At 53.6% G+C, this 15,445-nt stretch overlaps 1 protein-coding gene across 1 annotated transcript; it reads left to right on the top strand.

Annotated features, from left to right (window-relative positions):
- The first annotated feature begins 552 nt into the window (after nt 1-552).
- On the top strand, nt 553-15,291 carry clcn5b (Cl-/H+ antiporter 5b). The gene is given in 17 exon segments (XM_084691854.1): nt 553-898; nt 1,697-1,859; nt 7,738-7,913; nt 8,988-9,087; nt 9,386-9,573; nt 10,065-10,187; nt 10,289-10,495; nt 10,644-10,724; nt 10,961-11,195; nt 11,366-11,682; nt 11,788-11,974; nt 12,150-12,292; nt 12,379-12,522; nt 14,018-14,129; nt 14,473-14,541; nt 14,544-14,688; nt 15,079-15,291. Coding segments are annotated over 16 exon segments (2,463 nt in total). The 5' UTR covers nt 553-898; nt 1,697-1,714; the 3' UTR covers nt 15,170-15,291.
- The last annotated feature ends 154 nt before the right edge of the window (nt 15,292-15,445 follow it).

Here is a 15,445-nt window from a genome sequence, read left to right as displayed (position 1 = left end):
TTCTTAGAAGGAAACTAGACAAGGAAGTGGCCCGACCTGACCTCCCACACAATACCACAGAAAAAGTAGTACCGAAATCCAGGCTATCCTCAACTACTGGTTGCCACCCACGTCTTTAGGTTATATGAATTATAATGCTGGTTAACTTCGACTACAACGACACATTTAATGTAATTGAGCGCGACCAGTGCAGTACAGCCATGTTACCACTAGGTGTCAGAAACAAGCTGTTTGCTATCTGTCCACACGTAGAAAAAAGCAGTCAATACATTGTTTTATCTAAACATTTAGGCTGTTAAAAATGCTTTTTTAAAGAATGATTCGCAAATCTAAACGAATGAAGATTAAGCTGCGTATCAAATAAGGATGATACAATTTAATTACATTGTCAATGTATACAAATACAAATATACAAATGTATTCAACTATTGTTGACAAAAATATGTGTTAAATAGAACATGATTTGATAGATGTCTGTTATGCCAAGGAAAGCAACGAAATATACAAAGTTTATCGCATTTGTGGCGCCAGATGATGACCGATAACTCGATCTGCTCCAGTGACCCAATTCACACAAGTGAAGCTCTGGGATTGACTACTTTGTTTGGCAGGAACACAATTGCAACTAGACTGCAACATAGTCCAAACAACTATTCCACCGGCAAATTGACACATTTTGTATCGTCCTTTGAAGAAGGTTCCGTCTGTTGTCGTGGGGAATGAATTGTGGGAGATCAGAAAATTGAGAAATGTCGTTTGTTGGTAGCACAATGACTAAGACTTCGAACAAACCAGACTCCGTTGAGTAACGTAGTCCGTCGTTGACAGAAGTACTGAAGGCATTAAAGCCAATCCTGGTCACAAGACAGCTATTATCTCGCCGTTGATCCGCCTGGAGGTACGTGGTTTCATACGTTTTTCTTTTTAATTCCGTAACCATTCTCAGAAAGAATAGCAACTTTATAGCTAAAACTATGTTGTGTTTTGGGGGAGTGAGAATTTAGTGAGTTTGCTGCTTTACATGTCGGTTGAAATGTTAGAAGCTAGCGAACAAGAATGAATCCGTCACTGATTATATCTTATTTCAGTTACAGTATAACTAGCTCACTAGTTAGTCACATGAATACGAGTTGGAGTTGGTTAAGCATTGGACTAGCTAATAAAAGTAGCTAGCTATAACATCGCAGTTTATATCTGTGTGCGGATGGATTGGGTGTTCAACATGAGATGGACTTCGCAGCGATTATCTTTCTCTGTGGTTCTGGCCGGTTTTTAGCCGTGTATATCTCCTTGTTTTGAGACAGGAAAGATAGATTCATACCAAGTTGTTCTCTGCTGTCAAAAACGGTGAGTTCATGTCTTCAACTCGCTGGTTGAGCAACATGTTTTGGTATAGCTAGTAAACGGAGTTTCGGATTTGTGGGGGATTTTTTTTATCTCAGTCATTCGGTATTGCTAAACTACTAGCCTAACCGAAAATAATATTTAAAATTGTCTTGCTGTCTTTAGTCTAGTCGGGTTTGCTGCTATTGAAGGGGGGTTGATGTTTAAAGTAGCCTACAGTACACCACAAATATAGTCAAAGCTTCCTTGAAATGTTCCGCCACTTCCTTGAAAGGTTTTCCTGATGATACAACAATTTAAAACAGTGAAGAAAAAAACGCCCTTTCTCTGTTTTTTTAAATATGTTAATTAGGCGTTATAGTTTATAGAAATGGACAACGGTGGGTTTTGCAACGGTAGCTATGACAGCCTCCAGAGCCCCGCTAGTGATGACGAGCTGGTTGACATCGGCGGAGCCACGGTTGACTTCAGCAGCACTGACGATGTTCCTCCGTTGGACCGGGACCTAAACTCAGGTAAGCGGCCTCCAGATACCGGTGGGAGAGAGAAGGGTCACGGGAGGGTGTGTGTGTGGGCACAGCCGCGAGAAAGCTCTGTGTGGTCACAACTTTAGGAGTTTCTGGTGTATTTAACCTGTTTTTTTTTTATTGTATTTTTTTTTTTATCCTGTGTTTGTTCAAGCAGTAGAAATACAAGATGAACACAATGTAGTGAAATGCAATTCCACCAGTTTCCCCCAACAAACGTTACACTTACTCTCTCTCGGCTCTGATAAGCTATCTTTGTCTGCAGATTCACACGGTGTGTGTGTGCGCGCGCGCACATCATGTGTTTTAAGGTCATGCAGTATGAACTTTGGAGAATGCTTGTGTACCACTGTATCACACTGAGTCAATACAACCTCTCTCTCTCCCTCTCCCTCTCCCTCTCCCTCTCTCTCTCTCTCTCTTTCTCTCTCTCTCTCTCTCTTTCTCTCTCTCTCTCTCTCTCTCTCTCTCTCTCTCTCTCTCTCTCTCTCTCAACACACACTCTATGCACACCAAGACACACATATAGCCAACATATAGACACACACACGGTTAAAAATGATGTGTGTGTGTGCGTGAACTTGTGTTTTTGTGTTTGAACTAGCATGCGTGTGGTTGAACTAGCGTGCGGTGTGTTTGAACTTGTGTGTTTTGGATCCAAAGACAACATCGCTGGCAGTGGGGGGGGGGGCAGCAGTCACGTGATGACGGGAACCCCGATGTTGTCTTCCTGTCAAGCAGGAAGTTTACACAGGATCTCATCACAACTCAACCTGACGCTTGTCTGTGAGCGACCCGACCGGCTCCTCTCTGACCCCTCTTAAATCACACACACACACATATATATATACACACACACACACATATATAGACACACGCACACATATATGCACACACACGCGCACACATGCTTACATAGAAACAAACGGGCTTGTTTCTCAGGAAACTCTCTTACCCTTTCTAAAGGAGGTTTTCATGCATCTTACCCAATCAGAGGGCGGGTTTCACCCCTCTTAGCCAATCAGAAGTGAATTCCCAGGCCCAACAGACCTCCTAGACCTAGAGCAACAGACTCCAGTTCTCCCAGTCAGACTCTTGCTGGGTTTGGAATAAGGATTGGGTCATGGATTGGGAGAACTGGGCTGAGGAGGTGGATGAGGAATCTCTGGTGGAAGATGGTGAGTGTGAGATTAGATCTGGGATTATAGGCTTTAGGTCTGCAGACTTTCTGTTCTCAGTTCAGCTGTGGTTAGGAACATGTCTGCAGATTTAATGAGAGAAGGAGGGACCTGTCATGGTAGAGGGGTCCTGCTCTGAGACAGTGTCATGGTAGAGGGGTCCTGCTCTGAGCCACTGTCATGGTAGAGGGGTCCTGCTCTGAGACACTGTCATGGTAGAGGGGTCCTGCTCTGAGACAGTGTCATGGTAGAGGGGTCCTGCTCTGAGACAGTGTCATGGTAGAGGGGTCCTGCTCTGAGCCACTGTCATGGTAGAGGGGTCCTGCTCTGAGACAGTGTCATGGTAGAGGGGTCCTGCTCTGAGACAGTGTCAGGGTAGAGGGGTCCTGCTCTGAGCCACTGTCATGGTAGAGGGGTCCTGCTCTGAGACAGTGTCAGGGTAGAGGGGTCCTGCTCTGAGCCACTGTCATGGTAGAGGGGTCCTGCTCTGAGACACTGTCATGGTAGAGGGGTCCTGCTCTGAGACAGTGTCAGGGTAGAGGGGTCCTGCTCTGAGACAGTGTCATGGTAGAGGGGTCCTGCTCTGAGACAGTGTCATGGTAGAGGGGTCCTGCTCTGAGACAGTGTCAGGGTAGAGGGGTCCTGCTCTGAGACAGTGTCAGGGTAGAGGGGTCCTGCTCTGAGCCACTGTCATGGTAGAGGGGTCCTGCTCTGAGCCACTGTCATGGTAGAGGGGTCCTGCTCTGAGACAGTGTCAGGGTAGAGGGGTCCTGCTCTGAGACAGTGTCAGGGTAGAGGGGTCCTGCTCTGAGCCACTGTCATGGTAGAGGGGTCCTGCTCTGAGACAGTGTCAGGGTAGAGGGGTCCTGCTCTGAGCCACTGTCATGGTAGAGGGGTCCTGCTCTGAGACAGTGTCAGGGTAGAGGGGTCCTGCTCTGAGCCACTGTCATGGTAGAGGGGTCCTGCTCTGAGCCACTGTCATGGTAGAGGGGTCCTGCTCTGAGACAGTGTCAGGGTAGAGGGGTCCTGCTCTGAGCCACTGTCATGGTAGAGGGGTCCTGCTCTGAGACAGTGTCAGGGTAGAGGGGTCCTGCTCTGAGACAGTGTCATGGTAGAGGGGTCCTGCTCTGAGACAGTGTCAGGGTAGAGGGGTCCTGCTCTGAGACAGTGTCAGGGTAGAGGGGTCCTGCTCTGAGACACTGTCATGGTTGAGGGGTCTCTGGGAGAACTGGAGTTTGGGAGTCAGATGGCTGAGTAGTGAGGGAGTCGGGCTAGTAATCAGAAGGTTGCCGGATCGATTCCCCGCCGTGCCAAATGGCGTTGTGTCCTTGGGCAAGGCACCGTGGGGAATGTCCCTGTACTGTAAGTCGCTGTGGATAAGAGCGTCTGCTGGGCTGGAACAGATGATGCACCACTGCCCTTCAAAACCCCCTATCCCAGCTTCAGCTCATATGTTTGTAGGTGTGAGCGTGAAAGAGAGAATGTGTTTGTGTTTTGAGTGTGTGTGTGTGTGTGTGAGAGAGAGATACCAAGGTCGGTAGCTGGTATGAAGATAACATCCTTTACACCTTTGTCCTCAGCCTGAGGTTGTTCATCGTGTTTACATGTGCTGCCCGGGATTCCTGGGTTGTATATGTTAGGGTCGTATCTATCTGTGTGTGTATGTATAGAGTGTGTATAGGGTGTGTATAGGGTGTGTATAGGGTGTGTATAGAGTGTGTATAGGGTGTGTATAGGGTGTGTATAGGGTGTGTATAGGGTGTGTATAGGGTGTGTATAGAGTGTGTATAGGGTGTGTATAGAGTGTGTATAGAGTGTGTATAGGGTGTGTATAGGGTGTGTGTGTGTGTTATGTATTCAGCACCAGCTGACTTGTAGACTCTGGACACGTTCCATTTCTGTAGAACTCAACCCTCCTAACCCTAAGGCATCCTGCTGAGCTAGGACTAGCCCCAGACCCATGAGGGTGGGGTGGTGACGGCAGAGTGAGCATGTTGAGACTGCCCACAGCACAGAGTGGGGTGGTGACGGCAGAGTGAGCATGTTGAGACTGCCCACAGCACAGAGTGGGGTGGTGACGGCAGAGTGAGCATGTTGAGACTGCCCACAGCACAGAGTGGGGTGGTGACGGCAGAGTGAGCATGTTGAGACTGCCCACAGCACAGAGTGGGGTGGTGATGGCAGAGTGAGCATGTTGAGACTGCCCACAGCACAGAGTGGGGTGGTGACGGCAGAGTGAGCATGTTGAGACTGCCCACAGCACAGAGTGGGGTGGTGACAGCAGAGTGAGCATGTTGAGACTGCCCACAGCACAGAGTGGGGTGGTGACGGCAGAGTGAGCATGTTGAGACTGCCCACAGCACAGAGTGGGGTGGTGACGGCAGAGTGAGCATGTTGAGACTGCCCACAGCACAGAGTGGGGTGGTGATGGCAGAGTGAGCATGTTGAGACTGCCCACAGCACAGAGTGGGGTGGTGATGGCAGAGTGAGCATGTTGAGACTGCCCACAGCACAGAGTGGGGTGGTGACGGCAGAGTGAGCATGTTGAGACTGCCCACAGCACAGAGTGGGGTGGTGACGGCAGAGTGAGCATGTTGAGACTGCCCACAGCACAGAGTGGGGTGGTGACGGCAGAGTGAGCATGTTGAGACTGCCCACAGCACAGAGTGGGGTGGTGACGGCAGAGTGAGCATGTTGAGACTGCCCACAGCACAGAGTGGGGTGGTGACGGCAGAGTGAGCATGTTGAGACTGCCCACAGCACAGAGTGGGGTGGTGATGGCAGAGTGAGCATGTTGAGACTGCCCACTGCACAGAGTGGGGTGGTGATGGCAGAGTGAGCATGTTGAGACTGCCCACAGCACAGAGTGGGGTGGTGACAGCAGAGTGAGCATGTTGAGACTGCCCACAGCACAGAGTGGGGTGGTGACGGCAGAGTGAGCATGTTGAGACTGCCCACAGCACAGAGTGGGGTGGTGACGGCAGAGTGAGCATGTTGAGACTGCCCACAGCACAGAGTGGGGTGGTGACGGCAGAGTGAGCATGTTGAGGCTGCCCACAGCACAGAGTGGGGTGGTGATGGCAGAGTGAGCATGTTGAGACTGCCCACAGCACAGAGTGGGGTGGTGACGGCAGAGTGAGCATGTTGAGACTGCCCACTGCACAGAGTGGGGTGGTGATGGCAGAGTGAGCATGTTGAGACTGCCCACAGCACAGAGTGGGGTGGTGACGGCAGAGTGAGCATGTTGAGACTGCCCACAGCACGGAGTGGGGTGGTGACGGCAGAGTGAGCATGTTGAGACTGCCCACAGCACAGAGTGGGGTGGTGATGGCAGAGTGAGCATGTTGAGACTGCCCACAGCACAGAGTGGGGTGGTGACGGCAGAGTGAGCATGTTGAGACTGCCCACAGCACAGAGTGGGGGCAGAACGGCAGCTCAACGTTTCCCAGAACTCCGACCTCAATGACTACACTTCTGTGTGTATGTGTTCGAGGTAATTGTGTGTATTTGCATAAGGTATGTGTGTGTGTGTGTGTGTGCGCCTCAGGTGTGTGTGTGTGTGTGTGCGCCTCAGGTGTGTGTGTGTGTGTGCGCGCCTCAGGTGTGTGTGTGTGTGTTTGCCAGTCATGTGGTCTGACTGGTTCCATCATCACATCTCCTCAGCTCTGCTGTGTGTCTGTAACCTCTGAGGAGGGACTCTGTCTCAGAACAGCCCTCGCTCTTTCTGGCTCTCTCTCTCCTTGTTTCACCCTCTCCATCTCTCTGACTCAGCATGTTTATATAGTGCCCAGCTGACACCCTTATCAAGCTATAAAACGTTAACTTTGTCTTTGTATTACACACACACACACACACACACACACTGTTGTTTTCTTAGAGAGTGTACAACAGTACCTAGGAATGATTTGCTGGACCTGATGTGAGTTTCCTCCAGGTTCACAATGACTCTTATTAAGAGACTTGTCGCTCTTGTTGGTTAGTTGTAATAGATTTAAATTATTGTACTCGCTGTGAAATATTTTACTGTTGCTTGCTTTCCATCAGGTACACTGTTGCCCTTTTGAGGTTCATGTTGTTTAATTGTAACTTGTTTAACTGCATGCTCTTATGGTTCTTCCCTTTGGCATTTATTAGCAATATCATTATCATCATTATCACAATATATGCTTCATGTTTTGGCTACCCGCAATGTTTTGGGGCTATCTCGTTATGGTCAGTGACCTATGCACTTTTGTAAAGCTCTCTCTTGGAAGTCGCTTTGGATAAAAGCGTCTGCTAAATGAATACATGTAAATGTAAAAAGAAGGGGAACTTCCTGTTTAAATCTCCAGCTTTTGTTGTTGCCCGTGGAGACCTGGACCATGCACAGGGGGTGTGGTTGTTGGTCGCCATGGGAAACACCGTCTGGAGCCGGTCCCAGATGAGCTCTGTGATTGGCTCTTGTCCTGAAGGAGCATTGTTGATGTTGTATTGTTATTTAATGAAGATATTGTTACATTCTGATGTTGTTTCTTTAGGCGTCCGTCAGGTACAATGGTGTAGCGGGTGAAATTGTACTTTTCCCAAGCGCTGCGTGTTACTGTGGAAGGTAGTTTGTGTGTGTGTGTATGCTGCCAGTCTCTCTCTCTCACACTCTCTCTTTCTCCCCCCCTCTCCAGGGTTGCCTGGTTACGAGCAGTTCCCGGCAGGTGTGTGCAGGCCGGGCGGGGGGGCCGGTGGGGGGGCCGGTGGGGACCCAGGCGCGGGGGGACCCAGGCTGCTGGACCCTGTGGAGGATCTGCTGCCAGGCCTGGGGACCTATGAGGACTTCAACACCATCGACTGGGTCAGGGAGAAGTGCAAGGACCGAGACCGCCACCGAGAGGTGAGGGGGGGGTGAGAGAGAGGTGAGGGGAGTGTGTGTGTGTGTGTGAGACAGAGAGACAGAGAGAGGTGTGTGTGTGAGACAGAGAGTCAGAGAGAGGTGTGTGTGTGAGAGAGTCAGAGAGAGGTGTGTGTGTGAGACAGAGAGACAGAGAGAGGTGTGTGTGTGAGACAGAGAGACAGAGAGAGGTGTGTGTGTGAGAGAGTCAGAGAGAGGTGTGTGTGTGTGAGAGAGTCAGAGAGAGGTGTGTGTGTGAGACAGAGAGACAGAGAGAGGTGTGTGTGTGAGAGAGTCAGAGAGAGGTGTGTGTGTGAGAGAGTCAGAGAGAGGTGTGTGTGTGAGACAGAGAGACAGAGAGAGGTGTGTGTGTGAGAGAGTCAGAGAGAGGTGTGTGTGTGAGAGAGTCAGAGAGAGGTGTGTGTGTGAGACAGAGAGACAGAGAGAGGTGTGTGTGTGTGTGTGTGTGTGTGTGTGAGAGGCTACCCAAATCCTCTTATTACTTCCACAATATGCAATCATGTCTCTTTTTTTCTTTCACTTCCCCTCTCTTCATCCTTTCTCCCTCCTTTCCTCTTCACACCCTCCTCCCCTCCCCTCTCCTCTCCCCCTCCTCTCCTCCTCGCCTCTTCCCTCTCCTCCTCCTCCCCTCTCCTCCTCCTCCCCCTCCTCTCCTCCTCTCGCCTCTTCCCTCTCCTCCTCCTCTCCTCCTCCCCCTCCTCCCCTCTTCCCTCTCCTCCTCCTCCCCTCCTCCTCTACCCTCCCCTCCTCCCCTCCCCTCCCCCACCTCTCCTCCCCTCTTTCCCCTCCCCCACCTCTCCTCCCCTCTTTCCCCTCCTCCCCCCTCCTCCCCCCTCCCCCCCCCCTCCTCCCCTCCTCCTCCCCTCCTCCTCTCCCCTCCTCTCCTCCCCACCTCCCCTCCCCCACCTCCCCTCCTCTCCTCCCCTCTTCCCCCACCTCCCCTCCACCACCTCCCCTCCTACTCCCCTCTCCTCCCCCACCTCCTCCCCTCCTACTCCTCCTCCCCTCTTCCCCCTCCCCACCTCCCCTCCTCCCCTCCTCCTCTCCTCCCCTCAGATCAGCAGTAAGAGCAGGCAGTCCACCAGGGCTCTGATCCACAGTGTGACTGATGCCTTCTCAGGCTGGCTCCTCATGCTCCTCATAGGACTCATGTCAGGTACTACCCACCAGGGGGCGCCCTGACCACACCACACCACACGCGCTCTCGCTCTCTCTCTCTCTCTCTGTCTCTCTCTGTCTCTCTCTCTCTCTCTCTCTCTCGCTCTCTCTCTCTCTCTCTGTCTCCCCCCTTGTCTTTCTTTCTCCTTCTCTTTCCCCCTCTCTCCTTGTCCTTTTCCCCCCCTATCTCTACTTCTCTACCTTTCTTTCTCTCTCTCTCCTTTCTTTCTTTTCTTCTCCCTCTCTCTCTTCTTTCCCACTCACCCGCTTGCCCTCTCCCCCCCCCCCCCCCCCAGGTGCGTTGGCGGGAGGCATCGACATCTCGGCCCACTGGCTGACTGACCTGCGTGAGGGCGTGTGTCTGAAGGGCTTCTGGTTCAACCACGAGCAGTGCTGCTGGGCCTCCAACGAGACCACCTTTCTGGAGAGAGACACCTGTCCTCACTGGCTGAGCTGGGCCCAGCTGCTCACGGGCACCGCAGGGGTACACACACACACACACACACACACACATACACACACACTGGAACGCTGTCACACACACATACTGGAACGCTGTCACACACTGACATTGCTGATGTAATGTAAACAGAGAGGGAAATCTGTGAGTGTGTGAGAGAGAGAGAGAGAGAGAGAGAGAGAGAGAGAGAGAGAGAGAGAGAGAGAGAGAGAGAGAGAGAGAGAGAGAGAGAGAGAGAGAGAGAGAGAGAGAGAGAGAGAGAGAGAGAGAGAGAGAGAGAGAGAGAGAGAGAGAGAGAGAGAGAGAGAGAGAGAGAGAGAGAGAGAGAGAGAGAGAGAGAGAGAGAGAGAGATTCGAACACGGACACAAGCAGTGGTGGGAAAACCAGCCGTGTGCGTGGTCCCTCTACTGGTGACAGAGAGAAGCACGGTTGTGGTATAACTGTTATTATTAGCTATGTATTTATTAGTTCTGACTTTTTGTGTGTTTGCTTCTGGTGTGTGTGTGTGCTGCAGGGGGCAACAGCCTACTTTGTGAACTACCTGCTGTACGTGAGCTGGGCTCTGCTCTTCTGCTTCCTGGCCGTCACGCTGGTCAAGTCCTTCGCCCCCTACGCCTGCGGATCAGGGATACCTGAGGTAGGAACACACACAGTCAGATACACACACACACACACTCTCTCTCTCCCTCCACCTCCATCCTGACCCCCCCTCCTCCCCGGCCCTCTCCCTCCCCCCAGATCAAGACCATCCTGAGTGGGTTCATCATCCGGGGCTACCTGGGGAAGTGGACCCTGGTGATCAAGACGGTGACCCTGGTGCTGGCCGTGTCGTCGGGGCTCAGCCTGGGGAAGGAGGGGCCTCTGGTCCACGTGGCCTGCTGCTGCGGGAACATCCTCTGCCACCTGTTCACCAAGTACCGCAAGAACGAGGCCAAGAGACGAGAGGTGAGGGAGGGGGAGGGGGGAGAGGTATTCATGTTTTGGTTGATTGAGGAGGCGATTGAATTGAAGAGGTGATTGGTTGAGGCAGTAATTGGTTGAGGAGTGTGATTGGTTGAGGAGGTGATTTGTTGACTGATTTGTGTTGTTCCAGGTGTTGTCTGCAGCTGCAGCAGTGGGCGTGTCCGTGGCATTTGGAGCTCCAATAGGAGGAGTCCTCTTCAGCCTGGAGGAGGTGAGACCTGGTCACATCCCTATACCTCTCTACCTGTCTACCTCTCCACCTGTCTACTTCTATACCTGTATCTCTCTACCTGCCTACCTTTATACCTGTCTTCCTGTCTACCTCCTCTACATCTCTTCCTGTCTTTCTCTTTTTCTATCTCTCTCTCTCTCTCTCTCTCTCAACGAACATCCACACCCCCTCTCCTCCACCTCTCCCGCCCCCCCTGACTTCCTGTTTCCTGTCAGGTGAGCTACTACTTCCCCCTGAAGACTCTGTGGCGCTCGTTCTTCGCGGCGCTGGTGGCGGCGTTCACGCTGCGCAGCATCAACCCGTTTGGGGACAGCCGCCTGGTGCTGTTTTACGTGGAGTTCCACGCCCCCTGGCACCTGCTGGAGCTGCTGCCCTTCATCCTGCTGGGCGTGTTCGGGGGCCTCTGGGGGGCGCTGTTCATCCGCGCCAACATCGCCTGGTGCCGCTGCCGTGAGTGGGAGGGGGGGGCGGATGGGGGGGGGGGTTCTGTCTGTGTATTTGTGATTGTGGGTGTGTGTTTCTGTACGGTGGGTGTGTGTGTGTTAGTGCGTGTTTATCTGATAGTCTGTCTCTCACACTGTCAAACAGTTACTGACCTCCCTCCCCCTCTCCCCCCTCAGGTAAGACGACCAGGCTGGGTCACTACCCCATCCTGGAGGTGCTGGTGGTTACCGCGGTGACGGCCCTGCTCTCATTCCCCAACCCCTACACCCGCATGAGCGGCTCCGAGCTCATCTCCGAGCTCTTTAACGACTGCTCCCTCCTGGACTCCTCCCCCCTCTGCAGCTACCTCCAATCGCCCGTCAACTCCACCGGGGTGGGCGGGAACACACTCCCCGATAGGCCGGCTGGGCCCGGGCTCTTCAGCGCCCTCTGGCAGCTGGCGCTGGCGCTGATCTTCAAGATGGTCATCACCGTGGTTACCTTCGGCATGAAGGTGGGGGTTGGGTTGATTGGTTGATTGGATGGTGGGTTGATTGGTTAATTGGATGGTGGGTTGATTTGGTTCATTCTTTTTTCTCCTCCATCACCCCCCCCCCAGGTGCCCTCAGGTCTGTTCATCCCCAGCATGGCGGTGGGGGCCATCGCGGGTCGGTTGCTAGGCGTTGCCATGGAGCAGCTGGCGTTCTACCACCATGACTGGGTGGTGTTTAAGGGCTGGTGCTCCCCCGGAGCCGACTGCATCACCCCCGGCCTGTACGCCATGGTGGGGGCCGCAGCCTGCCTGGGTGAGTGAGGGTGTGTGTGTGTCTGTGTCTGTGTGTTTGTTGGTGTGAGTGTGTGTGTCTGGGTGAGTGTGTTTTTCACAACCAGGGACTTTAGTTACAGACATGAGTACACTGCTCGAGTACCCTAAACCGTGTGCGTGTGTGTGCGTGTGTGTGTGTGTGTGTGTGCGTGCAGGCGGGGTGACCAGGATGACGGTGTCTCTGGTGGTCATCATGTTTGAGCTAACAGGGGGGCTGGAGTACATCGTGCCCCTCATGGCTGCCACCATGACCAGCAAGTGGGTGGCCGACGCCCTGGGCAAGGAGGGCATCTACGAGGTGACACACACACACACCGTACACACACACACCCACACGCAGCAAGCACACACTCATAACTCACCTGTGTGTGTGTGTGTGTGCAGGCCCACATCCGTCTGAACGGCTACCCGTTCCTGGAGCCCAAGGAGGAGTTCAACCACAAGACGCTGGCCCAGGACGTGATGAGGCCCCGCAGGGGGGGCGCTCCCCTGGCCCTGCTCACCCAGGACGGCATGACCCTGGAGGAGGTACACACACACACACACACAGTAACCCTGGAGGAGGTACACACACACACACACACACACACAGTAACCCTGGAGGAGGTACACACACACACACACACAGTAACCCTGGAGGAGGTACACACACACACACACACACACACAGTAACCCTGGAGGAGGTACACACACACACACACACAGTAACCCTGGAGGAGGTACACACACACACACACACACAGTAACCCTGGAGGAGGTACACACACACACACACACACACAGTAACCCTGGAGGAGGTACACACACACACACACAGTAACCCTGGAGGAGGTACACACACACACACACACAGTAACCCTGGAGGAGGTACACACACACACACACACACACAGTAACCCTGGAGGAGGTACACACACACACACACACACACACACAGTAACCCTGGAGGAGGTACACACACACACACACACAGTAACCCTGGAGGAGGTACACACACACACACACACAGTAACCCTGGAGGAGGTACACACACACACACACACAGTAACCCTGGAGGAGGTACACACACACACACACACAGTAACCCTGGAGGAGGTACACACACACACACACACAGTAACCCTGGAGGAGGTACACACACACACACACAGTAACCCTGGAGGAGGTACACACACACACACACACACACAGTAACCCTGGAGGAGGTACACACACACACACACACACACACACACACACAGTAACCCTGGAGGAGGTACACACACACACACACACACACACAGTAACCCTGGAGGAGGTACACACACACACACAGTAACCCTGGAGGAGGTACACACACACACACACACAGTAACCCTGGAGGAGGTACACACACAGTAACCCTGGAGGAGGTACACACACACACACACACAGTAACCCTGGAGGAGGTACACACACACACACACACACACACAGTAACCCTGGAGGAGGTACACACACACACACACACAGTAACCCTGGAGGAGGTACACACACACACACACACAGTAACCCTGGAGGAGGTACACACACAGTAACCCTGGAGGAGGTACACACACAGTAACCCTGGAGGAGGTACACACACAGTAACCCTGGAGGAGGTACACACACACACACAGTAACCCTGGAGGAGGTACACACACACACACAGTAACCCTGGAGGAGGTACACACACACACACAGTAACCCTGGAGGAGGCACACACACACAGTAACCCTGGAGGAGGCACACACACAGTAACCCTGGAGGAGGCACACCCACACACAGTAACCCTGGAGGAGGTACACACACACACACACACAGTAACCCTGGAGGAGGTACACACACACACACAGTAACCCTGGAGGAGGTACACACACACACACAGTAACCCTGGAGGAGGTACACACACACACACAGTAACCCTGGAGGAGGTACACACACAGTAACCCTGGAGGAGGCACACCCACAGTAACCCTGGAGGAGGCACACCCACAGTAAGACACTAACAGGTTGGTTGTGCAGGTGGAGGGGCTGGTGGACAGCACCAGCTACAGTGGGTTCCCCGTGGTGGTGTCCCTGGACTCCTCCAGACTGGTGGGCTTTGTCCTCAGACGAGACCTGCTCATCTCCATAGGTAGGTGGGGGAGGGTGTGTGTGTGTGTGTGTGTGTGTGTGTCACCAGTGTTTGCTCCAGTTTTCTTGAGGAGTTGTTTGACAAGTTGTGTTTGTGAGCTTGTCTGTCAATGTTTGATTTCCTGTCAGCAAACATTCCACTGTCTCCATCTCCTCCCTCCCCTCTCTCTTCCTCTCTCTCCATCCCCTCTCTCTTCCTCTCTCTCCATCTCCTCCCTCTCTCTCCATCTCCTCCCTCTCTCTCCATCTCCTCCCTCTCTCTCCCTCTCCTCCCTCTCTCTCCATCTCCTCCCTCTCTCTCCATCTCCTCCCTCTCTCTCCATCTCCTCCCTCCTCCCCTCCAGAGAACTCTCGTCAGCGTCAGGAGGGTGTGGTCAGCGCCTCCCAGGTGGTGTTCTCGGAGCACCCCCCCCCCAGCGTCCGGACGCCCCGCCCCCCCTCCTGCTGCGCCCCATCCTGGACCTCAGCCCCTTCACCATCACCGACCACACGCCCGTGGACATCACTGTGGACATCTTCAGGAAGCTGGGGCTCCGACAGTGTCTGGTCACTCACAACGGGTGAGGAGGGAGGGAGGGAGGGAGGGAGGGAGGGAGGGAGGGAGGGAGGGAGGGAGGGAGGGAGGGAGGGAGGGAGGGAGGGAGGGAGGGAGGGAGGGAGGGAGGGAGGGAGGGAGGGAGGGAGGGAGGGATCCACCCATGTGTGATTCACTGACAGATGGAGCCAAAGATTCACTCACTCCCTGGGAATGAAGGTTTGAGTGATCCCACACACACACACACACACACACACACACACCCTGGAGGCGTATGTATAGTGTGTCTGCCTGCAGGACAGATTCTCTCATGAACATGACTTCTTCATTAGTAACATGGGAAATCAGTCTGTCTCTCGCTTTTCCCAAACACCCTCTTTTGAACTCTTTGTCCCTCCCTCCCTCCCCCCTCCAGGCGTGTGTTGGGCATCATCACTAAGAAGGACATTCTGAAGCACATGGCCCAGATGACCAACCGAGACCCAGACTCCATCCTCTTCAACTGACCTCCAGCCCTCCAGCCCTCCTCCCCTCCAGCCCTCCTCCCCTCCAGGCCTCCTCCCCTCCAGCCCTCCTCCCCTCCAGCCCTCCAGCCCTCCTCCCCTCCAGCCCTCCTCCCCTCCTCCCCTCCAGCCCTCCTCCCCTCCAGCCCTCCTCCCCTCCTCCCCTCCAGCCCTCCTCCCCTCCAGCCCTCCTCCCCTCCAGCCCTCCTCCCCTCCAGCCCTCCTCCCCTCCAGCCCTCCTCCCCTCCAGCCCTCCTCCCCTCCAGGCCTCCTCCCCTC

This window comes from Hypomesus nipponensis, chromosome 25 (genome assembly GCF_054491055.1).
Source record: "Hypomesus nipponensis isolate SF chromosome 25, ASM5449105v1, whole genome shotgun sequence".
Classification (NCBI taxonomy): Eukaryota; Metazoa; Chordata; class Actinopteri; order Osmeriformes; family Osmeridae; genus Hypomesus; species Hypomesus nipponensis.
Note: the sequence above shows the minus strand (reverse complement) of the source record. Positions and strands in the feature narration are given on the sequence as shown.